This window comes from Camelus bactrianus, chromosome 34, assembly GCF_048773025.1.
Source record: "Camelus bactrianus isolate YW-2024 breed Bactrian camel chromosome 34, ASM4877302v1, whole genome shotgun sequence".
NCBI classification, from domain to species: Eukaryota; Metazoa; Chordata; class Mammalia; order Artiodactyla; family Camelidae; genus Camelus; species Camelus bactrianus.
The window spans coordinates 1365966-1393870 of record NC_133572.1 but is presented as its reverse complement, the minus strand read 5'-3'; the positions used below and the strand labels follow the sequence as shown (position 1 = coordinate 1393870).

General features: G+C 50.5%; 1 protein-coding gene across 20 annotated transcripts in view; it reads left to right on the top strand.

The window, feature by feature from the left end:
• Window positions 1–27905, top strand: part of ERC1 (ELKS/RAB6-interacting/CAST family member 1) — a 295017-nt gene that overhangs the window by 237979 nt on the left and 29133 nt on the right. For 7 of the 20 annotated variants that reach the window (XR_012503917.1, XR_012503916.1, XR_012503919.1 and 4 more), the window contains 2 exons: window positions 14288–14386; window positions 25475–27772. Coding sequence is in view for 7 of the 20 variants with exons in the window: in XM_074357285.1 (XP_074213386.1) it covers window positions 14288–14386; window positions 15816–15842 (126 nt within the window). In the remaining 13 variants the exon portion in view is untranslated. Of the gene's footprint in view, window positions 1–14287; window positions 14387–15815; window positions 15883–25474; window positions 27773–27905 lie in introns of those variants that run through there. The other 13 variants (XR_012503923.1, XM_074357285.1, XM_074357284.1 and 10 more) reach the window with 6 other exon arrangements.

Genomic DNA, 27905 nt, shown 5'->3' with positions numbered 1-27905 from the left:
GCCCGCTGTCCGGCAGCTGGCGGTTCGCGCTCTCTCGGCCGCACTGCTCTCATTGGCGTGGCGGGTCCTCGACGTGGGGATTCCCTTCTGTACCTGCTGCTCCAGCTCCGACTGCGGTTAAACTAAGTGTGTAATCTCCATCGGCCTGTGTGCAGTGCTTCCCAGCTGCCAGAATGCTGGTCAGATACCTCAGAGCCCCGCGCCCGAGGGCCGCGCGGCCCAGCAGGCGTCGGGAGTGAGCGTGAGGAGGGTGTGAAGACCGGGGAGGGGCCTGCGTGGACCGGGGGGGGGGGGGGGCGCGCTCTGCCTGCAGAGGCAGCCACTCTTCATCCCAGCTCCTCGTGGCCGTACAGCACGTGAGCCCCGTGTTACCCAAGGTCTGTTTTTCCCCCCATAGAATCCACATAAATAAGTCTTTGTTTAGTGAGAGATGATTGGCATGTAACGTTAGATTCGCTTTAGGTGTGTGACATAATGATTTGGTACATGTACCTATGTGGAGTGATCACCACGTTGAGTTCACTGTACAGTCCATCACCATGTAGTTACAATTTTTTTTCTTGTGATGAAACCTTCTAAGATCCTCACTCCAGCGGCCTCCACATGCACAGTGCAGAGCTGTTGACTGCGGCCGCCGTGCTGCGCACCACCTCCCCGGGGCCGACTTGTCTCACAGCTGGAAGTTTGTACTTTTTGACAAGGCTCCTGATATCTAAGTGTTGGCAACTAACTTACTGTTTTTCGTTTTGTTTTGTTTGTTTTTTTAGTGAATCAGGCCGCAGGCTCCCTAACTCACCTCCCTGGGTTTTACCCTCCTCGTCTGTAGCATTGGGTGACAGGTAAAATTAACTGGGAGGTGCAGAGTTCTGTGTTTCCCGTGTTTTGACAAACCAGTGTATTTACCTGTACCTATAGTATCTGCTAATTGCTGGCATTAGGAAGAGTCTTTAAAGAAGCAGTTACGCAGCGTAAGAAAGCACACATGTAAGGATTCTTTAGCTCTGTCTATAGAAATTTGCTTGTTTTATGAAAGTCGTAAGTATTGCATTTCAAAGTTGGAAAAAAAAATCCTGGTTGCTCACCATCCCGCGAAACCTTTGTTGTTCCCCACAAAGAGGTGGATGATGTCTTGATGAGTCCTGCTTGCTTGGAGTTGGGTGCAGCCCAGAGGCTGGGAGGTGCTGGGAAGTTCCCTCCCAGCCTCCTTTCTTCCATCTGTTCCGTCGTCTTTATCATCAATTCCAGATGCAGGAACATTCTTCACAAAAACTTGATAAGACTCTTTCTTCCCTTCGTTTCCAGCATCAGACCTTGCTGGCCCTCCTAGTGTCAGGCTGCCACCTTTTATGATGCCACCGGGAACTTATAAATCTTCTGAGTTTCCTGGTCCCTCTGGAATCGCCTGAATGCGAGTTAATCAGCCTGGGCTCCCTGCCCCGAGCCCCTCCCCTCCCAGCCCCTCCTCCTCCTCCTCCCAGGCCTGTCGGGTGGTGTGATTTGTGGCTGCATTTCCTGTGCTCCTTGACCTTGGTCTGAGGATCTCGTTAAGCATGAGTAAAACTAGGAAGCTTGGTTTAGGGGCGGCTCCCCTTTCTCCCCCAAACTTCTCTTAGAAGGAATCACTTCAGACCAGTATACGCTGCAGAATCGGTCCCTGCTGCCTCTTCTGGTCTCTGCTGAACTAACGTGGATACGTACTAAAAGTGAACGTGGAACTAACGATGCGCGTCTTCAAGGACGAGAGGCGTGATGTCAGATGAACTGCGCTACCCGTCACGGAGTGCCGTTTGTGTGGCCGAACTACATCATCTGTCCTGCGACCTGGCTTTCTTGAAAACAGTGTTCACAGATCATAGTATTTATTGACCTAAGCCTTTTGAGTGTGTCCCGTGAATTGACCCATTCAGTCTTCACAGCAGCCCTGTGACGTGGGGTCACCAGTGTTGTGCAGAGGAGATGCTGAGAGAGACACTGCGTGGTTTGCCTGGGGTCACACAGCTAGCAAGTGACGGGGCCGGGGTCCGGAACAGATCCCGTCACTCCACTGTCACTGCAGATCACGACACCAAACTGTGTTGCCAGCATTATGTGCTTTTGGTTAGAGATTTCGGTAGCCTTTGGCCGTATGATTAATGACCCCGTGACTCTCTATTGGGATAAATAGAACTTTAATAAGCCCTTATTTTTAACTTACAGTGAAAATATATAAAGTACTGTAAAGGGCTGTGCTTAATTTTAAGAACTCAGAGTTTTGACAGGCCAAAGTCTCTTCCCCACCTAATATCAAAAGACACCTTCGCATTTCAACAGTTTTCTTAGAAATAGTTGTCTGAATTAATGAGAGGTAGAGAGTGTTGACTGAGAACTCAGAGTAGCTGAAATCAGACCGATTTTTAAGCAGCCAGGTTTGAAAACCTGTGTGCTGATAATACTAAGTAACCGTCACAAATAATTCCGGTATTAAAATACTGTTATGATCATATATATATATATATGCACAGACAGACGTATGGAAGTCTGGCCCCAAGCTGTTACACAGCGTTTAAGATGCCCTTTGAATGGCAGAATCGTTGAAGAATCAGTCAGTTCGCCTTCTCGAGAAGAGCAAACCAAGACTGAAAAGCTCCTAGAAAATTCTGACGGGCAGAGAATGGATGTCTGTTACACCTGAGGTTCAGGGCTCCCCCTGTATTTCACAGGCTTTATGCGATGTAAGAATTTAATTAACTAAGTACATCGTTGAGCTTGGTACTAGAATAATATTTGTGGCAGCTGGTTTTCAAGGCAGAGAATGCTCAGTTTATTGTATGGCCAGTCACGTTCCTGAACAGGGCATTCTGAATTGGGTATGTTTTTCCCGGACTTGTATAAAATTGCAGCCTGCTAGTGGTCAAACCTAGGAGTATGGGATCTCTGAAAGCAGTTTTGAACGTGCATGTTTCAGGCCTCTGGAGCTCTTAACTAGCCAGTTCGTCAGAAACACGCAGAGACCGGGCTGTGTCGCAGTCTCTGTGTGTTCTTCACAAACGTGCCCGGACTGCAGAGCCGACACGCTGCCGTGCCGCCCGGTAAGACCCCCCTAGACGCGTGAGCGAGCCCGGCTGCCTCTCGGTCGTCGGCCTGAGTCCAGTGACAGGACGCAGCAGGGTCACCCCTCTCATCTGCTGTGTTCAGCATCCCTTCACTGCAGTCTCTGCTGAGTGGAGGACCCTTAAGGTCAAGTTATCTTTGTAACCGCTTTCCTCATTTGCCTCCCTGTGTGCTTTACTACTTAGGACACCAGGCAGGCGGGGCTCTGCGGGACAGGCAGGCAGCTTTCCAGCCGGTTCTCGCCCAGCTGCCTGCCATCTTTGACTCCGCTTGTATTTGAAGTGGGTGCGCCTGCCCTGTCCCTACCTGTCCTACTGTTATACTTCAGAAACTGGTACCTTGTTTTCTAGTGTCACATGTCCACAGATGGGAAGAAATTTTGCCTCAGGCTGGATCCATACCCAGAATCTCACCCGTCCCCCACCCCAGCCACGAGGCAGGCAGGTACACAGTATACACAAAGCTTGCACACCTTGCGGGAGCCAGGGTGGGCAGCAAGGCCGCTGTCCTCCAGACACTGGGGATCTGTGTCCTGACCCCGGGGTGCACACCCGAGGCAGGCGCCATCGTTGTTGCCCCTCCGCCACTGTTGCAGGGCTCCTCCTCTGGCTGAATGGTGACCTGGCGCCCTTTCTAATCTCCTTCATTATTTGCTTTTTCCTGTTTCGGGAGGCAGACATTGAAGACTAAGACATTCCAAAACAGCTGAGCATATAAGGAAAATTGGAGAGTGACCATGCATGCCCAGGGGAAAGCTCAGAAAAGACCCGAGAAGACCTAAGGTTCACACCCCAGGCCAATCCTCAGCACAGAGACAGCCTACAACGATCAGAATAATAGTAATAATAAAAACAATAAACAAAAATTTAAAAAACTGCAAACCTTGGGGAAGGGGAAAGATCTGATTTCCAAGATACCACATTATTAGATTCAAATGTTCAGAACTCAACAAGAAAAAAATAAATCACACATACAAAGAAATAGGAAAGTATGTCCCGTTCAAAGGAAAAAATAAATCAACAGAAATTATCCCTGAAAAAGACGTAATGGCAGATGTAACAGAGAAAGACCTTTTTAAAACTGTCTTAAAGACACTCAAAGAACTAAAGGAAGATGTGGAAAAATCAAGAAAATGATGTGTGAATAAATGGAAATATCGATAAACAGACAGAAAATCTAAAAAGAAACCGAAGAGAGATTCTGAAGCTGAAAAGTACAAGAACCAAGATGAAAATTTTACTCAGCCAGATTCAAAGGCAACTTCGAGCAGCAGAAGGAAGAGGCAGTGCACCTGAGAACAGTAGGACGACGGAAATCATCGAGGCCGAGAAAAGAAGAGGCTTAAGGGGAGTGCTGGTGTGGGAGTGGCCGTACACGCGCGTCTAGCGTGTAGACAGTGTCCCGTGTAGACAGTGTCCCGTGTTGCTTCTGTCCTCGCTGGCGGGGGTGGGGAAAGTGCGTCCGCCCCGGCTCCGCAGGCGCGAGTTAGGGCGAGCGTCTGTTCCTGAAGGAAGGCTTGCACAGAACTGCCTCCTCTGCTTAGTCAGACGGAGGTTCCATCCTGGGGGTAGGCGTCTGAGTGACCAGCAGAAGCTGAACTTCAGCGCCCGGACTCAGATGACCCGATTCTTTAGGAATCGCAGTCTCATCGCCACCCGACTGCCCAGTCACGTACTGATGTGTGTTAGAAGATGACACCTCTCGCAGCAGATGAGCTTCGCTGTCCCATTTCACTAATTTATTCAGCCACCAGTTCCCCTGAAATGACCCTCAGTGGGTGGGTATTTGTTCCTGGCGAAGATCTGTCTGGGCCTGATGCCTCTTGTTTATTTCTGGAAAGCGAAGGTTTTCAAATACTTGAGTGTATTAAAATGACAACTGGAGAATTTCCACAACCATAAGCATGAGATCATTTGAGATACTTTTTTTTTTTTTTTACAATTTAAGCTTTTTTTTAAGAAAGACCTGATTTTAATAAATGTCAGTTTTCTTTTTTCTTCCCCTTTACACAAAAGACTAAAAGCTATTTTCGCTCAGTTTCACAGCAAAAAAAAAAAGAAAGAAAGAAAAGAAGTAACTTTGGAAAATAGAGACAATGTCGTTATGTCCTGATTTTAACCCTTCAGCCACGTGTGAGTCTGTGAGCGGGCATGAGGACAGAGAGATCCTTTTATGATGAGGACCCCCAGGACAGGGAGGAGGGTGGTGGCCCCCAGCTCGGCCTCGCATCCCTGGGTTGGTTAAAGATACTTCAGGGCACATGCACGCGGGTGTACAGTTCATAGTTAACTTATATCTTGAGTCAATTCCAGTCATTCCTTTTCCACACATGGACCATGATTTTGTAAAAAGAAAGCATAAAAGTCCCTCAAAACTTCTTCCTTTGAGAATTTTGATCCTTGTTATCTGAAGTGCATCTTCTTTCCATGTGTGTTGAAAGTGCTTAGAATTCTTGAAGATTACCCTCGTTGCTTGCTTAGCTCTTCCTCAAACAGAGGGAAAATTTTTTCTCTATAAAAAGCATTAAATAACTTTAAGTTGATACCTGCCTTTACCAAGGAAGGGGTATTTTATTTAAAGACAGAAGACTAAACTTTTCTGCTTTGCAGCACTAAGTTGCTGAGTTCGGGTGCGCTGTAACTGGCACCTGTAGTCTGTGCCCAGTCCTTAAGCAAATGATTTTGTTAACTTGGGGTTAACACTATCCAAGATTTTTTTTTGAAATGTAAATTGCATGTCTTTATAAGACTTGAATACAACTCAACAGTAAAAAAAGTAAACAACCCAATTAAAAATGGGCAAAATATTTGAACAGGCAGTTCACAAAAGAAGATACATATGGCAGGTAAACAAACAAAAAAGATATTCAACACCATTAATAATTGTACCATCTGAGATTAAAAAAAGAGGGGGGTGTCTGTCTTTTCTGTCACTTGTAAAGGAATTTAGTGTCACTTCTCTCTTTCATGGCCTCTGTATCTGTAAAATTACTGTGTACTAGCCGCCCAGAGAGTGTAATCCACAGCCTGAACGCTGGCAGACACTCTCGGACCCTGGCCTGCTCACTGGCTTCTAGAACAACAGCAAACATCTGTGTTTCCCTATTTCCTTAGCCATGATTATGGGTCTCCCTGGATCCGGCTAATAGTCCTGAAACATTCTGCCTCTTTTGCAGAATGTAGGACTTCTGTTTCCTTCGAGGGCAGATGCAGCTGGCAGAAGTGATCTTTACAGCATTAGAACTGAACAGGGTTACTTTCGGTTTACTGCAAGGGTGAGGCGTACGTGCTGGAAGTCAGGCCGTGGTCAGGAGCTGAGTGTCCAGCATAGCGGGTCTCATGCAGCCTCATGTCAGGCATTGGTCTGGGTCGGCGTGAGCAGGTTGGCCTACAAGACACTGCATTCCCAGAGCTTGGTGGCTTTGTGGGTCTGCGTCTGAGTTCACACACCACGGCTTTGCCGGGAACAGGACCGCTCTCAAGACTTAGGAACAGCATAGAATTTCTTATCAAGTATTTTCTGTTTTAAACGCTGCATATATTTTCATCCTCACGTTAATATTCGTAGGGAGAGAGAGAGAATGCAGGCTGCTCTCCTCCCAAGTTAAAGCCTGCGTGGCACCTAGAAAGTGTTAGTACGTGAACACCAGGGCTACCTGGTGAGGCTGCTATGTGCCTTCTGGCAGCTGGAAGGGCCGTCTGCAGCTCAGGGAAATCCGTGACCTCTGCTGGAAAATCCCTCGGCTGTCTCGTGTGTCTGTGTCAGAGAAGCAGGGAATCCCACACAGACCTCGCTAAGAATTAAGGAATGATCATAATGAGATGGAGAAACCTAGGCTCCTTTAAAAAAAAAAAAAAAGGCAAACTGAAACTTTGGGGGCGGTGTGGGGGTGTGTTTCTTTGCTTTCCACCAAGAGGGAAGAAAAGTAGAGTTTTAGTAGGAAATACAGAAAATGTTGAAAGAACAGATGCCCTATAAGTTTAATACCATAAATGGTGGTGTATCCACTGTACCCTTGAGATAAGAGAAGGAAACTACATGAAGCTTTAAGAAAAAAAGAAAACCCACTGAGCACCAAAATAAATACCTGAACATCTACAATCAAAATTTCTCTTTCTCATATGAGGAAATCAAAGGAAAAAACTTTATAAATGCTTGTAAACCAGAGTTCCTGGATCCCAGGGTCCTTTTTGAAGCTGGTATAATAATAGCAGTTGTTTTTATTTGAGATAAAACTCTGCTAGTTAGCTGGAATGTCTATTTTCTTTCCTTTTGGCTGATGTTAGCTCATTGTGGTCATGCTGGCTTTTTCACAGTTATGAGCAATTCTGTTTGGTAAGTATATCTATTTTTAATTAATACAAATGGAAAAGTACATTATTTAAATAAAGGTCATTTCGTAGAAAAATCTTTCAAAATACGAAGCTCATTGCTAGAAAAACAATACAGTACAGTCCCAAATGAACCAACCGAGGAGACTGGGTTCTTGAATTTGACAGGCGTACGTGAAGGACCTCACGCGCTGCGGTTTTACCAGGAACTGTGTTAACACGTGGGCGAGTGAGTTTCTGTCCCAGCCGCACAGGCTCTCCATCCATGGGAAGAAAAGACATGGAGACACATTATTAGAGTCTGACAGAGGGTCCAGATGGCACCGCAATGCTCTTGTTCCAAACCTAAGGTACTAGATCAGCTTTGACCGCCTCTCAGAGTTCATGGTGCGAGACGGCGCTCACTGAGAGGGAGGAGGATCAGCAGGTGTCGAAAGCGAAGAGGGACTGGAAGGCAGAGATGCAGCAGCTGCCCTGGGCATTATCACCAGTTGGGACCAGTTAGACTCAGGCTGGGTTTTAATGTCTGCACAGGGAAGGGAGCCGGGACCGTAGGGTGACGTGAACTGGGGAGGGGAACTGAACCTCTGCCGTGGGACAGGGCAGTCAGACGAGTGCCACACAAGGGACAGCAAGACGGATGACTCAGCCAAGCCTTTACCGCTGGTACGTGAGCAAGAACGTGGCCCGGGGAAGGACCCACGTCCCCTGGGAGATGTCAGAGCTCAGAAGCCTGCCCCTCCAGCAGGCTTTGAGCAGAAGGGTGTGCTACCACCTGATGTGGGAAGCTCCCGCCTGAAGCAGTAGTATAAGAATCGATGCGCCATTCGAGCCCAGAAGAGGCAGTCACAGTGTCTCCCCTGGGGTCCTTCAGCAACCCCGACGCGCAGTATTCCCGTGGAGAGACAGAAGTCCCCCGAAGACGCGCTCAGTCAGCCCGCCGAGAGGAAGATGTAACCTACTTCTCTGAAGACTTGAGATCCTGGAGAAGCAGTATGTTTCTTCAAAGATTTTAAAATAACTAAAGAGAGAAAGTATAGGGTTAAGGCAGGACAGTGGATGCAGGTTAGAGCCGTCGTTGAGAGCGTGGGCTCTGGAAGTTAAGGCGAGGCCAGACTACAGAAGAGAATTGCAGCTCACGTCACAGAGGGCGAATATCCCTGAAAAAGAGCGTTCCTAAGATTTGAGAAGCAAACAGCGTCACGGGGGGTGGAGGGCGGCTGAAAGGTGTGAACAGAAGATCACAGGGAAGACGTGTGGACGGTCTGTAAACGTGAGCAGACGCTCAGCCTCACTCAGACTGAGATACAGGCAAACGGAGGTGCCCTTCGGCCAAAATCAGGATTTTAGCAGTGTGCTCAGGGGGCAGGGCTGCACGCTTCCCGCACTCGGCACCGTCCTGGCGGGAAAGCAAAGTGCACGCCTCCTGTGGGGGGGCTTCGGCAGCATCTGGCAAAATTGTTTATCTGTGTTTTCACTTTTTGACCCAGAAGCTTCACTTCTAGGAATCTGTCCCAAAGATACATTTTCAGAATTTCAAAATAATACATATACAAGGTGCTTCAGCGTGGGCTACTGTAGTGTTTATGGCAGTGTTTGTTGTCGCAGTAGCTTAGAGAAAACCCCGCCGTCCGACAGGGGCACACGCACGGGTTCAAGCAGTTGCCGTCCATCCAACAGCGGAGCGCTGTGCAGCCGCACGAAGAGGTGAGAACCATCTCCACTGACACGGAGTGACTTCTCGAATATGTTGGGGTTTTTTTGAGAATTTCGTCATTTTTTATTGAAGTACAGTCAGTTAACAGTGTGTCAATTTCTGGCGTACAGCATAGGGTTTCAGTCATACATATGCATACATATATTCATTTTCGTAATCGTTTTTGTTAAAGATTACTGCAAGATATTGACTGTAGTTCCTAGAATACATTGTTAAATGAAAAAGCAACCTGCAGAGCAGTGTATTTAATCCTGTACTTTTTAGGTAAGAAAAGTGGGTAAAGGCGTGAATTGTTGTGAGAGTGCGTGTTTGCTTACAGCCACATAAAGAACAGTTTAAAGATAAGTTAAACATTTATCCCAGAAATTTCCTGTGAAAAGAGGAAGGGAATAGGATGGAGAAGACAGGCTTGGAAGCAAGTCTTCTCTGAAAGTAGCTAGTTACATAGTTTTGACTCTAGAATTATATGGATGTTTTACATAATCAAAAATAAAAGTAGACCAGAAATGGGGGGAAGCAATTCTTGAATTTTGGAAACAAACTGAAACAAATGAATCTAGTTACTTATTAAATTGTTGACGTGGCCACGCAGAGCAGGGGATTATTTCAGCTGATGTTTTGTATAGTACAGGTGTTTCTCTGTGAGTCCTCAGCAAGATACATGCCAACGAGAAGAAAAAATAATGCAAAGAAATGATAAAGTTTATCTCGAAAGCATATTAATGGTAATTATATGATATTGGTATTTTTAAAGAATTATGTTAATGGATAAAGCAAATAAAAGTAATTATGTCATTATTATTAGGAACCTAGGTTTTTCAGCATAATAGAAAAGATATAAAGTATAAAATCGAAGAGTTAAATAAAAATTTTAAGATTCAGATCTAAATTCTTAAATCTAAATTGAAAATATTACCGTTTATTCTTAATTTTTCTCCCCCTTTAAAAAAAAAAACAAGTTTTCCCAGCCTGCAACTGAAACAGCCAGGAAGTAGTAATACTCTAGCAGCACCCAGCACCCAGCACCCAGCACCCGCTGGGCTCCCCTGAATGAGTGAGCTCCTTGGTGAAGTGGCCACTTCCAGACCTGGGGCAGGAAACGTGCACGATGAGCTTAGTGCTTATTTGCCAGAACCTGAGAGCAGTGTCATGTCAGAAGGACACAAAGTCTGCTACCACGTAAAGAATGCACAGGATGGTTATTCCCTCCACATTTTAGTCCTGATCAGGACTGAAATTAAACTACCCAACTGATCTATTTAAAAATCAAAACAAAATCAGCTGAAAACAAACGTTTCTGTCGTGGGTCTTGCACTCTGGTTGAGAAGATGAAGCAGGAGGTGAGGGGGGCCTGACGCGACCGTGCCGGGGCTCATTCAGTTATTCCTTCTGGTCCTGTTTCCGTCCGCTTCCTCCTGCACAGCTCCCGTCAGCCCTTCCCAGAGCTGCCCGGGCAGCGGGAAACGCGCTTCCCCAGCAGGAGAGATGCTCGGCAGTCAAGTGTGTGTAACATGAGCAACTCAAGAGTAATCAATGGCCAATTGATTTTTTTTTTCATGAAATGAAGTTTAAAATAAAGCTCAAAGTAATGTCTTGAAATTTTGTTCAATTTATCACCAGCACTGAATCTGACCCCGCCCCCAACCTGGATTAATTAGAGGTAATGCTATTTTGTTTATCCAATGCCAATATAGCAAATTAAAGTTTAGATAATATTCACTATAATGAAGTTATTTCCAAGGTCTAACAAATGGAGGCAGAAATCATCTTAATGCTCTCTTAAAGATAATTAGTAATGGAAATGACCCTAATTAGTAAGGTTAAGGTTTATTTATGATGTTTTCTAAAACATCTCAGAATATTTCTAAGTATCATTATTTCTGAAGCTTCTTTAGAGAGGCTAATAGTGTTATCCCAAACCGGAAAGTGAAGATGAGCGAACAACCAGATACCTCTGATCAGAATTAAAACCTTTTCTTGCAATACCTGGGCTCGGGTAACCAACATACACTGTGTCTTAGCTTAACCAAGCGTTCTTCTGTGAAATGTAGTCTGTGTACCACGTCGTTTGGCCATCGACATCTCAGTCTGAGAAGAAAAGATGAGCAGAATAAAGGGCGAACTCCTTTTCCCCTGGGATGGTATGTGTCCCTGTAGATATAGATGTGCATTTACAGCTAAAAACGTTTACTTCAGCAAGTTTCTTCCTGTCTTTTTTTTCCTCCTTCCTTTCTTCGAACACTCTTACTCTTTGTCATGGGACCGAGGGAGCTGAGCTCTCTGCACATGGCATGGTCCGAGAGGGAACATATTTGGATATAAAGTGCCTTCCGTGTCAGTGAGACGTGAAGGGCTTGCTCCTTCTGCCTGCTGGCCTCGTCCTGGGAAGAGCTTAGAACAGGAGCTCCTCGGGAGCAGAGCGCGGTTGCAGGGTCTGGAGAACATCCGTCGAAGGCCCTGTGCACTGTCAGGGACTTAGCGCTCGACCTCTCGGCTCTGCAGGGAGCTGCCTTCGCACCAGATCTCTGAACGTCAGACCCGGGAACCCTAACTAAACACTGATAAGCCTCATGTCTTTTGGAAACGGTGAAGTAAGTTGTTATGACTGTTTCTTCGTTCACTTCCATGGGTCCGATAAGTAACCTTGGGTCTTATCTGTCTCCTGTGATCAGTTCTTCTGCGAGATTTTCATTCTCATTCCTAAGAAATACTGGAGATACATTCTGCCTTGCAAGTGGACTTGCGGTGCTGTACTGGGGCCTCTTTTTAAGGTTGAAGCTCGCCCTGGGCATCGGGTGTTGCGGCTGTGTGTCACGCTCTAAGGTGAGGACCGTCCACGTGGACCTCTGCTGTGCGGTCCTGTTACGGTTGGCGGCGAGGATGCTGCTCTGACGTGCAGGGTGCTGCTTGCCCTCTGCCCTCTCCTTCCCCCTTCCCAAGAGCTGCTTTGCAGAAGACTCTCCGTTGGTCACGCAGTACCGCACGACATGAGAAACACTGTCCTAGCTGTTTTCAAGGTCGCTGTAAGTCATCTCACAAGAGAGAAGTTTGATATCAGAAACAATTTGTTGATAAATACTTTCTTTGCTGTCGTTACATACTCGAGGGAAGAATTTGCTTAGAAATGTGTGTGGGGTATCGGGTGCAGACATAAGGAGCCCAGATGCCCAACAGTGCAGGGCTCGTCAGACATCCATCCGGCTGGATGCTAGGCAGCCAGTTAAAACTAGGTTTTAGAATAATACGTAATGACGTGAGAAGGGAGGCTCACAGCAGCGGTGACAGCTCAGCTTTGCTGGGTACTGACTTCACGCTGGGCACTTATTCCAAGACACACCTCGTGTTAGCTCAGCGGGTTAACCTCACCGCAGTCTTACGGGGAGGAGGTACTGCTACGCTTAGTTTAAAGGTGAGGAAACAGAGACTCGGAGCGTTTGAGCCACTTGCCCAGCTTAGATGCTCACGTCTACCAGAACTGGAATCCAGGTCCAGGCAGCTTGGCTGCAAAGCCCTTGCTCGGGCATCATTGTGGGGGCGGCGGGGGGGGGGGAACCACCAAAGAAAAGTCTCTATAAACTTTTTATGGAGCTAGACAAAACATGGAAAATTCATCTCAAGAAGAAAATGCATCAAAGATACCTGATCAAATTCTGACGGAGCAGAGCTGGCAGAAAAAGACGACATGCCCTACCAGGTACTACAATGTGCTGTAAGCTGGAGCAGTTTCTGGACGCCTGTTGCAGCAGAAATAGAGAAGCGTTAGAGAAGTCGGAGAGGCGTGCTGCTTTTTGTGTGCATGGGGGAGGGGGCTGAACAGGTACAGCTGAATGTCAACAGTGATTCCCGCTGGTGGGACGGATTTGCAGCGATTTTCCTTTTTCTCTTTGTGTCTTTTAGATTAGCTACAGTGGGCATTTTTTGGGTCATATAACAGCAAATGTATTTTTAGGGCTTTTAAACCTGCAGGGTTTAGCAGCGCCGCTGTTTGGGTCTATGCGCAGCGCACCCTGCATTTTCTGCAGTGCCTGCTCTGCACGGCGAGCGCTGCAGACTGTGCCGTCTGCGTCTGCGTCACATCCATCTGGGGCTCTGATTAGCCGGCTGCACAGAATCGCCGCCCAGTCCTCCGTTTTGGTGAACATGGAAAGAGGCAACAGGCTGCTAATCCTCTCCTGGTCTCGGGGTGAAGAGCAGGATTTCAGAGTCTCCGACTCCTTTTCAAAACCCTCATCGTTTATTGACGGTGTAAAGAAAGGCTGTTGAATGTTCATGTGTCGCCTCTCCCCGATCACCTTCCTGAACTTGACTGTTAAGTTAGAACAGTTTTCCAGTTGGTTCTCTCGAATTTTCTAGGTAGCTAATCATTCCATTTACAGATAATGCTAACTATCCCCCCAATATTTATAGTCTGTATATTATATAACATCCCCCCAGAATGGAATAGTTGGTTTAAAGGATGAGTAATTCTTTTGCTGACATGGAAAGATGGAGCCTCTGTATCATGAAGTGGATAAACAGAGTTAACAGAGTTCTAACCTGTGTGTGGTATGATCCAGTCTTTATTTTAAAAAATAAAAACAAACTACCTGAAGTGCTCAGTTTGGGGGAATTCCGTCTCCCTCCAAAACTCCCGTACCAGTTGAGGTACCTGCCTCAGCCTGTCTTGGGCTGTCATAGCAGAATGACCACGGACTGAGCAGCTTCCACGCAGACCTTTGTTTCTCACCGTTACGGGGCCGGGAAGTCCACGGTCAAGGCGCCGGCTGATTCGGTTCCTGGTGAGAGGCTGGCTGTGCTTGCAGAAGCCTCCTCCTTACTGTGTCCTCGCCTGGCAGACAGAGAGTGACCTCCCTCTCCCGCGTCTTACGAGGCCACGTCCTTGAGACCTCTCTTCACCTTGAATCTCCTGAAGACCATCTCCAGAGACAGTCACATTGGGGTTAGGGCTTCCACAGGAATTTTGAGGGGGCACAGTTCAGTCCCCAACAGTGCCTAAACTTTTCCCCCCAGTATCCTCAGAAATTCGACGTTTAATTTATTTCAGGCAGGATTCATTTCATCTGTTATGACGTTCCTAAGGCACTTGTTGCTTTACAGCACATCGTAGTGATTTTATCGAAATTTAACCTTACGAATCATTTCCTCCTAGACACAAAATCGCATGAAGCTAATGGCCGACAGTTACGAGGACGACCACTTCAAACCCTCCCCTTCCAGCCAAGCCAACCATAAACCCTCCCCGGACCAGGTAAGGCTGCTATCGAGTGTTCCGAGAAAACCAAGGTGCTTTGATTCACATGTATTTTGTACTAGCATGTTGCAGCTTCTGGGGTGTAAGTTAGAAAAATGAAAATGGTCAGCTTCTGAAAACTCTTCTGTTATTTTTTTAAACACAGAGTCAGTTCCTATATAGGAAGGTAGTGGATGATTCTGAGTATTTTAAGAGGAAATACTCGAAAGATTTGAGGTCGATAAAGCATCCTTGAATTGAGATGAGAAAAAATTTAATCTTCTCAGAGATACTGAGTTTGTGACAGACCTGCTTCCCTTACTGAAGGAACAGTGCCTTAGTAGAGAGCAGAGCTTCCCTCGTGAGCTCCGCGAGGCACACGCACCGCAGCGTAGAGGTTCCTGCTGTTTAATCACAAATCTGAACATCTCTGCTCATCACCTGTGAAACGTGGCGACTGGAACTTAGTCTCTTCGTTCCCGCTTCCCTGGTGGTTCCCTCCAGGTTGGGTCATTGTTAAATTGTTGCCTTCAGTGTCTCATCAGTGCCAAAGAGGCACTGACACCCAAAGGGAACCGTTTTCAACTCCAGTTTTTTGGAAGGAGGGAGCGCTCCCAAGATCTTGAATATGATGGATGAGGGAGAGTGGTGAACAGATTACCTCATGTCCCATTGCCAAAAATCAGATTTCAACATCTCCATCACACTCGACCTTAAAGTGTAGAGCTGAGGGAGAACAATCACAGTTAAGTAATTGCATCCATATGACTGAAGAGTCCAGGGGAGCCCCCCCGCCACGTCTCCTCTAAGTGACAGCGTGGCCCTGTCTGAGGAGGAGGAGGAGAAGTACTGCAGATGGAAGCAGCAGTACGACCAGAAACGCGGTTTTCTCTAGGACTCAGAAGGGATGTCGCGGTGTGATGACATTTGCTGAGCCTTCTGTCAGGGGGGCAACAGCAAAAGCGCCCATGCCGGCCAGAGGGAGAGCTGTCGGCCGGGGTCAGCAGCTTCGCCTGCCAGGAGAGCGTTTTGCTTGCTCTGCCTGCCTCTTCGTACCTGGAATTAAACTTGTGCCAGGGTACGCAGGACGAGTACTAGGTCTTTCCCTCGAAATGGATTTTGCTAATAAACGCGAGGAATTGGATGCCTGGGAGTCGTGGGAGGCAAACAGAAGTGGGGGAGGTTGAGGAAAAGGCAGACGATAGAGAAGAGCCTCCGAGGTGACCCTGGTGCCCAGCTCCAGCCCTGGGCAGAGCCAGCGTCCTGGGGGGCGCGGGGCGGGCGGGGGGACAGCGGCCAGCCGGCGGCCAGTCGGGACCGGGTGTGAGGCGGGCTGGGGGGGGGGGCGCGTTTTCTGCTGCCGCGTGATGCTCCTGTCTGTTCCGAATACTAACCGGCTCTTTTTCGTTCCCATGCTGCTCTGGGGCCCGTGGCCATGCCTCCCTAGGATGAGGAGGAGGGTATATGGGCATAGCCAGCCAGATGTGCTTAGTGCAGCCATTTTGTTCAGAACGGTGAGAAACGGCTTTCCTTAACCACACACACGTGTTCTCTGTTTGCCTTCACTTCCTTCTTCCCCACGGCCATCCTCACGTCTTGTGTCTCTGTAACCCATTAAACCCTGCCCTGCGCCCTCCGCTTTCTCGTGCCCGCTGACGCCCATGTGTGCGGTGCTTCTGCCGTGGGGGTTCGGTTTCATGCCTTTGTGCTTGTTTCCTGTTCTGCGCTAATAGTCACCTTTATGCACCGCTGGGAGGACGTCCAGGGCATACAGCTGAATTTCTCCTGTCGTTATTTTATTTATAAACTACCCTACCCAGCATGATTTTACAGTGTCCTGGTGAGGTTCACAGTGACTTGCATCAAACTGGAAAGAGAAAAATCAGATACTCTGCCAGTAGGTTTGGGATGTACTTTTATGATAATTAATAATACACAGTCTTAAAATTAAAAAAAAAAAAACCTGTACTGTGGACTGAATCCTTCAGTCTCTGTCTTTAGAAGAATGCTCTGAATTCTCAGGGTCAGTCATTCTTCCCGAGGGCCGCCCTGGGCCTCCCCCAGGGCTTGGACGTTACGCCCAGACTGACCTGGAAGTAAAGAGAAGTGAAGAAGGCGAAGAAGCCTTTCCTGCAGGTTGGCCTGAAGAATTCTTTTCCGCTCGTTTATGGAGCGCTGCTGTGTTAAACACTTGCCAGGACACTGTCTGGACCCTCCCTTCCAGGCCAGTTGGCTGGAAAACACAGCCCAGCTGTGTCAGTGTCGCCCTTTGATCTGATGCCCTGGAGGTCTGACCGGGGAGGCCCTCTCCCCAGGCAGAGTGATAATGATGATCACTCGGTGCACACGTACCCGTGGCCTCGCGCCCCCGGGACTCACCGCCTGTGTCCCTGAGAAGCCTGTGTCTTGGTGCTAACCCTTCTCAGAATGCTGTGTAGACCTCTCACTGGCACACACAGCTAGGAGGGAGGACGAGGTAAGTTGTGGGAAGGCGTGGACACTGACGGCGGGAAGCCTCCCACGTGACTATCTCCTGAGGGCGCGAAAGGAGTCGAGAGACACAGTGCCAGCTCGGAAGCTCCGTGGGTCAGAGTGTTGCGTGCCAGGCAGAGCTCAGGCTGGGAAGGCCCGTGTGCCCGTTCTCTTCATCTGCCCTGCACCCTCCGAGGGGCGTCACCTGTCATCGTGGGGCCTGGGGCGGCCACACGCTGCTGGAGTGGCGCTCACCGGTCTCCCCTGAAACAAGCTGCCTTTTCTGTGCGCGGAGAACACAGAGCCTCTTGTCGCACCCCAGCAGGAGGCCCCGCCACCCCCACACAAAGAACAGGGTTCGTTTGGGTGGGGCACCCTTTCCCCAGCCTGTCGGAGGGGACCCGCGGGTGTCACAGCAGACGAGCCCCACGGTGACGCCGCCAGGAGGCGGAGGAAGGAGCAGGACTCCACACAGACCGGCTCCCCAGTCTCTGCTCTCCTTTCTCGTCTTCCACAGGAGAGCCACTCCTGGCAGGTGTGCACATGCGACTGGTTTTGTTCTTTTCAGCTGTCACACTATTGATTTTTTCCGTTATTATGGTAAAATACTGGCTGTCATTGGTTTAACAAAGTGTAATTGCAGGGAGCTCGCCACAGCTGGAGTTTCTGTGATACAATTTCAAACCTTCTAAAATGTGCTGTAAATATCCTTATAAGGGTTTTACCTAAAGAAATGCACACATGACCCCGAAACATTGCTCTTCTTGACTTGCTGTCCAGTTTCCTTGCTAATTCCACAGAGAACAGATTTCCTTAACAAAATTTCAAACTTTTGGAATTGATGATTGACTTACCTCCTCAAAGTTAAGAATGTAAATAATGTTTGTGTGTAAAACTTCGGTAGGACACCACACACGCCGGCTAGGAGTGAGCCTTCGAGATGCAGTCACGGGGGAGGGGACAGCTCAGGGGCGGAGCGCGTGCTCAGCACGCACCAGGTCCTGGCTTCAGTCCCTCGTACCGCCATTAAAAAGTAAAACTAAAAAATAAATAAGTAAACGAGACGCCGTCAGCCCTCAGATGGGAAGAGGTGCACGGACGTGCGGAGCCGGGCGGGGCCGGGCCGCTTCCTGAGAAGTGGTGGCGCCTCCCGGTTACGGGCGCGGGCTTGGGAGCAGACCGGACACCAGCACCTAGGGGCTGCCGGGACCCGGGGCCGGGCGGGCACTTGGGCTCTGCCCTTCCTTTTCTTCACGGGCTGTCGGGGGCAGACTTGGACTCTAGCCTCCTCCACCCACCGTGGCCTTGGGAAGGTGACAGTCTCTGAGCCCCAGTTTCTTTATAAAAGTGGGTTTATTAGCAGTGCCTACTTCACAGGCCGTTGGAAGGATTAATAAGCTAATGTACGTGAAATGCTTTGCGCGGAGCCCCCTCCAGCGAGTCCTCCGTGCTGTTACGGTCTTTGCTGTTCCCTTGTCCTTGTTACGTTGACTCCGTTACTCCCGGGAATTGCACGCGCTCAATAACTGCTCGTTGCTGTTATTAGCATCTAGTGCAGTGCACGGATAACGGTCCAGAAAGAGCATTTGGAGCTGTGACGTTGAAGTCCCCAGGTATTTCTGTGGCCCGGAAAGGACTGTAACCGACAGCGAAAGAGATATGCAGGCTACATCCCTGAGCGTTCTGCCTTTTTGTCCCCAAAAGTTTAGTCTCCTATATGTTGAGTTTTTCCTGAGAAAAACACCTTGAATTTTATCAAGAATTCCCTGTCAAAGCAATTGAGTCATTGAAACTTCCTTTGAAAGGATTTAGTCAAGCGGCCCTTGTAAGACACAGAGCGGAGCAAATGGCCACCTGCGCTTGGAAGAAGTGACAGAGCCCCGTGTCCCCGGGCGGCGCGACGCCTTGTGCAGCGCATCCCTGCCGCTCCACGTATCTCTCGTTTGTTTTTTTTTTTTAAAGGGCTTTCCGAATGTTTATTTTTGTATTTTGTAAGTCAAGACTGTATGAACTGTGCATGAACTGCCAAGGATTGAGCTCCCAGGATAAAAAGAGGAAGCAGAGGTTGGATAGGACATCTGATTCTTACTTTAATCTGACCAGAAAATAAGTAAGTTTACAGGTTTGCTAAATAGAAGTGGTAAAAGTTCCCGTGATGCCGCCCTGCTGGCGCGGTGCGGGTGACGTTCTTCTGCGTCCCAGTCCGGGGCCGTGCCTCGCTGGTGCGGGGCTCCACCTTCACATCTGTGCCCGTCCGCGCCTGCTGGCTGCCACCTTCCTTACCATGTAATATTACGTCCCACCTGGGAGACTGACAAGACGTTTTCTCCTGTGTCCCCTGTACGGCAGTCACACTGTTTTATGGCCTTTAGTTTGGGGGTGAATAACATTCTTTGCCTTAAGACCCGATTTGAATCCAACCTGGTGGCTGTGTAGTTTCCCGTGAGTCACTTAACCTCTCATGACGCTTCGGGGTCCTTGTTTGGTAGATGGCAATAATAAAACCCACAGCAAAGGTTCTTGTGAGGGTTAAATGTAATAACGTATTCAGTGCTGTTGGCCCCCGGCCTGGGACGCGGGCGTGCTCAGTGAAGGGCAGTGGCAGAGGGTGCAGCTCAGGGGTAGAGCACGTGCTTAGCATGCACGAGGTCCTGGGTTCAATCCCCAGAACCTCCATTAAAAATAAACAAATGAAAAATAAAATAAACCTAATTACCTCTCCCCCACAAAAAATTTTTTTAAATTTTAAAAACAAAAACAAATGTGCACCCTTAACCAACCATGTAAGGTGTCCTGCCTGAGTGGGCCCCCCGCAGCTTCCCCAGGCTACCGTCCTCCCACTGGCGCGCACCTCGAGTCTTCCCTTTCAAAACAGACTTAAGATTTTAAAACGAAAACCTTTGTCCCCAAAATGCTGCTAGCTAAGGTTCCTGCTTTTCTCCACCAGCCCCCAGCTCTTAAAGTGATTGTGGAAACCGATATTTAAAAAGCAGTTTTTAGAAAGGACAGCGTCGGTGATGCTGGGAGGGGTTGCGCTGCAGTCCTGGAATACTCGCGGGATCCTGAGACGCTCCCGGTTGCAGGACTCGCCCCTCCCCGAACGCAGCGACCTTCCTCTCGCTGCACGAGTAACCCGCGTTCCCAGTAACTCCGTCTTCCTGCGGCAGAAGAAGTTCGTCTTCTTCTCTGAACCTCTCCTGGCATTGCCGATGCTGTGACCAGCACCACCCGGGCAACAAGAGAGACCCCTCCCCAGGGCTAGCGTGTGGGAGTCGGCCACCTTCAGGAAGCATCCGTGGTGGCAGGTGACTGTTTCTCCTGAAGCTTTCTGTCCTGGGCTGATCCTCAGGCGACAGAGGGAAGCGGAAGCCAGCACCTCGTGGCTCCGAGCCGCGCTTGGCAGGCTGGGTGGTCATGTGAGCTCAGCAGGGCCAGGCCCCTTGGCCACGTGAGTGAGACCCTCCTCTCAGCGCTCGTGTGAGGCGCGATTTATAGCGCTCCACAGGTCCGGCCCGCGTGTTTGCCGTTCCTGCCAGTGAATTAAGGTGGCAGTGTCCTGTGCCCCCCCCCCCCCCGTTTATTTCTTAGACTGAGAGTCACAGGTGTGAGGCGTCCCTGGCGCTCGCTCCCAGGGTTCTTGCCTCAGTGACTGAGCATCTGGCTCGCGAGGAAGCGCCGCCGCCTCCGCTTTGTGGTGTTTGTGACTTGGACCTTCTTCCTGGACGACAAAAATGCCCTTGCACTTTGTGCAAGACGAAGCTCTTCACCCTCTAGCTGTTTTGCACAGGCCTCTGAAAATGCGGGGACCCTGCAGAGCTCAGAAGAATACTTTCTGAAAGGAAAACTAGGAAGTTTTTACCTGGAAGAAAGGCTGCATGTATTTTTTTAAAGCTTTGTGCATCCATAGGAGATATCTTTAATCTTTAATTTACTCTGCACCCTGACAGGCTGTCCTTCCTGTGTATCGGTTTCCCAGCCGGGGTTTAGTGGACCTTCGAGAACACACACAAGTTCACTACCCACCCCTCAGTTAACGTACGGGGGCCCCCTCTCGTACCAGTGACTGGAGGCCCCCTCTCGTACCAGTGACTGGAGGCCAGGCCCCACACCTGCCTGTCGTGTCACGTTTTTATTTTAGGGAGTTTTGTTCTGGAGGATGTGACTGGACGCACATTTTATCCGGCTGGTAAACAACGGTCTGGTTACAGTGGGTTCTACACTATTTCTTTCATTAACTTGTCCTCAGCTGCTCACTAATGTGTTGTTTTTCGACACATTCTCTCTGCCTTTAGGGTTACTATCTGTTTTGGGTTAAAGGAATGTTTTCTTAGACACGAAAACACACCATCATCCAAAACAAAGCAGCTCCTCTCGCTTGACATGTCTGCCTCCTCCCTCCTGATCCTGGGACGAGGAGGCTGGACTTCCCAGCTGGGCCTGGCAGCCCACGTTTCTGGGATACATTAAATGAGCACTCTTGACTGAGGCGTGGCTGGACTGTATCGCTGTCTGCCTGTTGTCCCGGCAGATCAAAGCAGAGCACAACTGGAGGCTTGGCCTTTAAAATACTCAGAACAGATGGCCGGTTCTTTTTGGTGAAAATTCAGGTTTTAAGGCAAACCACTTGTTAGCAAGACTTCATTTCTTTCATCAAAAGGTGGTCAACCCTGAATATATACCACTCTTTCTTCCTCGGTTTCAAGACTAGACTCACAGCCTTTCTGCACAGGGAGGGAGTTGGCGAGCCCAGGAGACTCTTACACTGTTGGGTTCCTGTCCCTTTGAATATGAAATAAGTTACTCAGATTCTCCTTCCGGCGTTCTGGGGGTTACATGGAAATGTCTTAAATGTCTAGACCCTCACGGTCATTTCGTCGGTAGGTGACTGTTTGCAGTCTAGTGCTCCTACGGCTGTGCCTTCCGGAAGGGGAGCCAATGCGTTGTCCCTGACCTCGTGTTTTCACAACCTGAGAACTCCTGGACTCCTCCGTCCCAGACATCTGGCCAAACCCAGCAGCATGAAGGAGCAGCATGCCTCCGCTGCCTCGGTGGCTTCTGCGGGCCACAAGCCCAGGGGCAGCGCGGCTGGGTGACCCTCACTCGCGCCCCTCCTGGGGCTGCAGCCGAGACGTCGGCGGGGCCGTAGCTGCCCGAGAGCTTGCCCGGGGTTGGAGCGTCCCGTCCCAGGGTGGCTCACCCGCGGTTCACACCGGCTGTTGTCTGGAACTTTCAGTTCCTCGCCACACGGACCCAAAACGAATGGTTCCAGGGAAAGGAACGAGGAGGAAGCCACATTGTCTTTCTGACCTGGAGCGGGAAGCCACACGCCGCCGCCCCTGCCACCTGCTGTTCTGTCAGAGCGAGCACCAGGGCCGTCCTGCCCTTTCCGGGCAGAGTGTCTCAGGCTGTGCTGTTCGGGGGAAGAACGTCAGAGCATCTGTGGACTTATTTTTAAACCTCTGCAGGCATCAGGGCAGGAGTCAGGGTGGCAAGCCCCGAGGCTGGCGCGGTCAGCAGCAGGTGGATCGCGATGCCCTCTGTGTGCGGTCTGTGCAGGGTGGACGGGGGGAACTGTGCTGGACGCCAGTGGCCGGTTAAGAGCATCTTCCTTTGTCCTGGGGGGAGGTGCTGAGGCCTGAGTGTGCGGTGACGGGAGCGGTGGAGACGTGGGAATGTATTCGGTACCAAGACGCTTTCATTCTCAGCAGTGTCCCAAACTGTCTCCAGTCGTCTTTGGTTTAGAAGGCAGAGGACGCGGTCTGAGAGCCCAGTCATAGTTCAGGGAGCTAACTCGCCCCGGGAGCTGCAAGGTGAGGCGCAGCCGCACGGCCCTGACGCCAGGCGGGGGCATCGCGCACGGTGCTGGGGCGCGGGGGCTCGCGGCCCGGCTGCCTCTCCTGGCCTCGAGCGTGCAGGTCAGAAAGCGGGCGAGGAGCGGCGGAGACGGCCCGGGCGGTCGCTTTCTCTGTGCTCAGAGCGAGCCGGGTCGGGCTTCACCCGGGTTCACCCTGGAGGACGCCTGACCCAGTAGAAGCCCTTGCTCTGCCCACGAGCATCCAGGTCAGGTTCTGCCAGCGTCAAGGAGTCGTCACTGAGCGCGTGCTGAGCTGGCAGTAACTTCATTCAGTTTCATTTTTTTATCACGTTCCCATACGTGTGGTTGAAAATGTCCAACGTTTTCAATATTCTTATTTTACTGAATCATTTTAGTTTCTATTATTTTCTGTATTTAAATTTTATAGTGATCTTATTTCTCAGTCAGGGATTTTGTCCAGATCAAAGTTCCTAGTTAGAGCCTCCTGCGACTGCTTGCGGGGTTGTTCCTGTACCCGTTGCCCGTCCGGTTTCCTGCTTCGCCAGCGGTTTGTTTATGTTGATATTATTATTGACACAAGTAATACTCATTATGAATTGGATTTTTTAAAAACACTATTTCCTGACTAATATGGGAGACAATTAGAAGAATCTCCTCTCTACTATCACAGTTGCCCTGTTACCTAAAATAGGTCTTCGCGGAGATTGGCACACCTCCTTGTACAGGCCCCGACGGGAAATAGTTTATACTTTGGGCGCCGTACACGCTGTCGGAGCCGGGACGCGGCCGCGGGCAAACTGTAGTGAGTGGTCGCGCCTGCAGTCTGACGGAGCTCTGTCACTGAAATGTCACCTTCATACAAGTTACACGTGTCGCCAAATGCTCTTTTGATTTTTCCCAACCATTTGAAAAGCCATTCTCCGCTGCTGGACTTACGGAAACAGGCAGTGGTGCTGGGCTGGGTCCAGGGACTGTGCGCTTCCGACCTTGGGCCCGCCGTGGTGCTTGTCTGGTTCTTCTTTGCGCACCTCCCCTCCCTGTGCCGTGTGAGCGTTTGCATCTAAGTGTCATTGGCGTTTGCATCTAAGTGTCAGAAGTAACTCATGTCTTACCAGTACTCACATCCTCACGCGGCCGAGCAGTATTACTCCCGTTTTTCAGGTGGTAGAACAGGTTATTGGAAATGATAACAGCGAGTGAGCACTGAAGAAGCTTACCGTGTGACGGACACATGGATTACTGTCCCCAGAGTAATTTGCTCTGTAGCTTTGCAGCACCTGTCATCGATGCAGTGCAGAGATTTCATAGCACATGGCATACATCTCCAATAAGGACAACCTCTGGCTGAAAAAGCCTTTCTTACCACAATCTCTGAGACTGGATGCCCAGTAGTTAATGTAAGTACCAGCCAAGGGCCCTCCCACCTGTGGCAGGTGTTTGATGGCGTGTTTACGGCCGTGGCTGCAGCCAGTCGCCTCGCCTTCCCTAGCGCTGACGAGCGTCCCTCCTGGGTCTCCCTGAAGCGCAGCTGCAGGGGTGCAAGGTGCGGGACGTCGCAGCTGCTCCTGCCAGACAGACGCTCAGGGTGGTGAAGTTCTTAGCTGAGAGCATAAGAAGCGGAGGACACCAAGTTCGCCCGGGGCTGACTAGCAGAGTCTCTTGAGAGAAGTAACCGACCTAACGCAGATGGGGCGGCAGCCAGCAACAGCTGTGCTCTCCTGGAAGGTACCAGTCGTCATCACTCCGAGAGGTGCTCGGGGGCGGGAGATCCCGTTCAGCGGAGCCTGGTCCCTGCCCGCCGGACCGCATTCTGTGTGTGTGTGTGGACGTGCGTGTACACACGTGTTCCAGTGTTTCATGTAGCACGTGAGTGTTGCTTTATTCTCGGGCCCAGAAATATCTGCTCCTGGAGACAGGCGTGGTAGTGAGGTCAGGGAACGCTGAAACCTCCCGGTGCGTAGAACCACAGCCAGGGTCTCACCAGATCGTCTGAAACACACTCTGGGAAATGCTGTGTGGGTGGTTCATTAGCAGACGAGCGACAGAAACGTTCAAGCCGAGTGGCATGGGCATTCTGCGTAGGTGGGTAAGGTGGCGGAGACTCTGCTCGCGTGGGTGACCCAAGAAAGGCTTCCTGTCTTGTCAGCGGGAGCAGCTCACCTATGAGCAGGCTGCAGCTGCAGGAGCCGCGGGGCACCTGCCTGGGAGGAGCCCCCCAGGCTGCGCTGCGTGTGTCTGGGCAGCGCGCGCAAAGCCTGGACAGCCGCCCTCCTGTCCGTTGCTGTTAACGTCCACGACACGGAAGTGTGCTCCCCGGAGGGGACCGGGGAGGGCCCTAGTACCGTGAGCAGGGTTACGCGGGGAGGGGAGGCCAAGCCTCTGCCTCCTCCCGTCCCTCTCGCTTGATTTCTGGAGTTGGGGCGCTCCGTGTCACCCTTTCGTTCTCTCCTGTTCTAAACACCATAATGCGTCAGGTGCTCCGTGTCAGAAGCATGGTCTCCACCCTTCGTGTTCCTCACTAAAACTGCTGCAAGAGGGAGGGGACAGCCCAGTGGTGGAGCACGTGCTCAGCACGCACCAGGTCCTGGGTTCAGTCCCCAGTCCCTCCATTTAATAAGTAATAATAATGAATTAATTAACCTAATTACCTCCCCCCTGCAAAAAAATAAACTGTAATAAATAAATTTTAAAATTGCAAGTGAGATTGTGATGTGGGTCGATGTGTGTGGCAGTTTTTTTATGAGCGTGAGAAGGTGAGGCCAGAGCCTGGTGGGTAAATTGAACACGGAGATTCTGCACAAACTTAGCTTTATCCCCAGCAGGTCGCTTTTCAGCCGTACCGGGAGCTGCTTACTCTTGGCTGGATCCCGCAACCTCACGCATCTCCGTCTGGCTGTGCCCCCGTCGCTGGTTCCTCGGGACCCCCCTTGGCCGGCCTGCACCCCGTCTCTCCACCTGTGAGGACTCTGCTGTTCTTCCCCGACGCTCTGTCGGCACCCTCGGAACGCCGGCCAGGTTTCCTCTTCCTGACTGTTCTGCCCCTCGCGTCCCCACGGGCCTGCTCCACTGCCCCCCACGTCAGACCTGCCCTCAGTCAGATTCGTGAGCCCTGTGTTGGATCAGAGGGAGTCAGGGCGCAGGGGCCCGTCTTCCAAAGGTGGGGTTACAAATCCACGAAAGGCTTGGCCTGCCCCGGGTTATCACACACGTGCATACACACACACAGCCCTTCAACCGGACCTGGAAATAACTGCTAATCGCAGAAGAGTGTCCTCCAGAGACTGGCCTCACTCGGGGTGCAGATAAGCTGTCAAAGCTGGTTGTCTGATAATCACCCTTGTCTCCTTTCTGTCCTGTCTTCCTGTAGCCGTGAGAAGGAGCCAGTGGACCTGCTCCCTGGCATCTCAGGTCACGTCCTTTGTTACTTCTTGAGATGCTTGCAAGGTCGGGAGGTCCCCTCTGTGCACCCGCCCAGCTCCACCTGGCCTCCCCTCCACTCCCAGTGCCTTATCCAGAAGAAGGTGAAATGTCGTGATGAGGTTGCCCCTGTGTTTCGCCCGGCATGCCACGGGGCGGGGCTGCTTTTCAGACCATCCCGCTGGCTTGTGGGCGGGTAGCGATGGCACCGAGTGCCCTGACGCTGCAACAGGAGTGCTCCAGGGCCCAGACCTCAGAGGGTCAGAATGGGGGCTGTCGGCTTCAGCGCTGGGGCCAGTGCATGGGCCCCGGGGAGCGGGAGGCCCCACGTTGGCCTGTGGCCAGCTGCCTGCCTCGCTTTTCCTTTAAATTCAGCGTCAGCCTTCGGTTGGCTTTCCTGCTCAGAAAGTGTGAGCCTCTCTTCTCCTTTGGCCTTATTTTTTTCCTGTGCCCAGACTTTTCCCCCCATAGTTTCCCACTTATTAGGGAACGACCTTATTTTCATGTCTTTTACCAGTTTCCAACTATTAAAGCAAGTACCTGAAATGCCCGCAGCCTGCACCCGCCCTCCTGGCCGGGAACAGCTGGGCTCAGCAGGAGGCTTCTCCCTCGCTCGCGGCCCCCAACACTCTGCTTTCCGTCTGAGTGGCGTTTCTTGCACTGAGTGAGGTACGATTCAGGTTTTAACTGAATAGAGAGAAATCAGGCACAATGCAGGGAGCAGCTGTGCAGTCCAGGTTTCAAGATACACTTTAGTCTAAACTGATGCTTGGCTGCCTGCCTGCCACTCCGAGTAAAGAATCTTTGTCTCCACATCTGGATCAAGAATAGGGGATTTTTCCCTTTGTTTTGCCAGAGTGGCGCTGTAGGCCTAAAGGCAAGCTGACGGGAGGTTTCTGAGCTGCGAGCCTGAGGGGAGGTTATCACATGTTATTCTTAAAAATGAGTCCCACTTTTTTGCATATTTCAAACCTCTAACCTTTTGCAGTTTTCAAAGACACACTGGCACCTTAACAGGCCATAAAGCCCTTTAAATTGGAGACCTTTGGAGGGCGGTTTTACTCTTAGAACCAAGTGTTTCTTTTTCATTTGTTTTGGTTTTTTGTTAATGGAGGGACTGGGGATGGAACCCAGGACCTCGTGCATGCTGAGCACGCGCCCTGCCCCCGAGCTGTGGCCTCCATCCCAGAACCAGGTGTTTGTGTAATGACTCCCCGTGGTACCCACTGTGCCTCTCACTGACCCAGAGGTAAAGAAAATTGTTCCCTCACTTGTTACAGAGCAGCAAGGCAGACCTCACTCAGGGCCGTCATGGTAAGTTTGGGGGCCACCGCAGTGGGGAGAGACTGCTCAGCTCTGAATACAAGGAAAAGTGGGGATTTACAGCCAGGGAGCAGTGGGGGGTCTGCGACACTGGCTAAGAGGAACTGTCGGGGGAAGGGAGGTTCTGGCTACCCCGGCAGAACTGTGGGCTCTCGCTTAAGGCCAGAGCAGTGAGACATCGCCTGGGGCCGTGGAGGGTGAGGAGCCCCGTCAGATACTGAGGATGGGAGACTCCTGATGAACCAACTCGGCAGAATTCTTGAGAGAACTGGACAACGTATAGACGAGCGTGAACGCCCAAAAGCCAGGGCCCAGTGGAGAAGCCAGAGGAGCCTGACCACGCGGTCAAAGAGGAGCTCTTGGTCCCCAGGGGACAGGTGAGGGGAATGGGAACGTTAACGGGCCTAAGTGACTGCCCGACCCGGATGTTTCACCGTCTGCTCAGGTGGTGGTCGGTCGGCTGCGGGGGAAGCTGCGGAAGGCGCCCCGCTCGGTGCAGAACTGATGCTC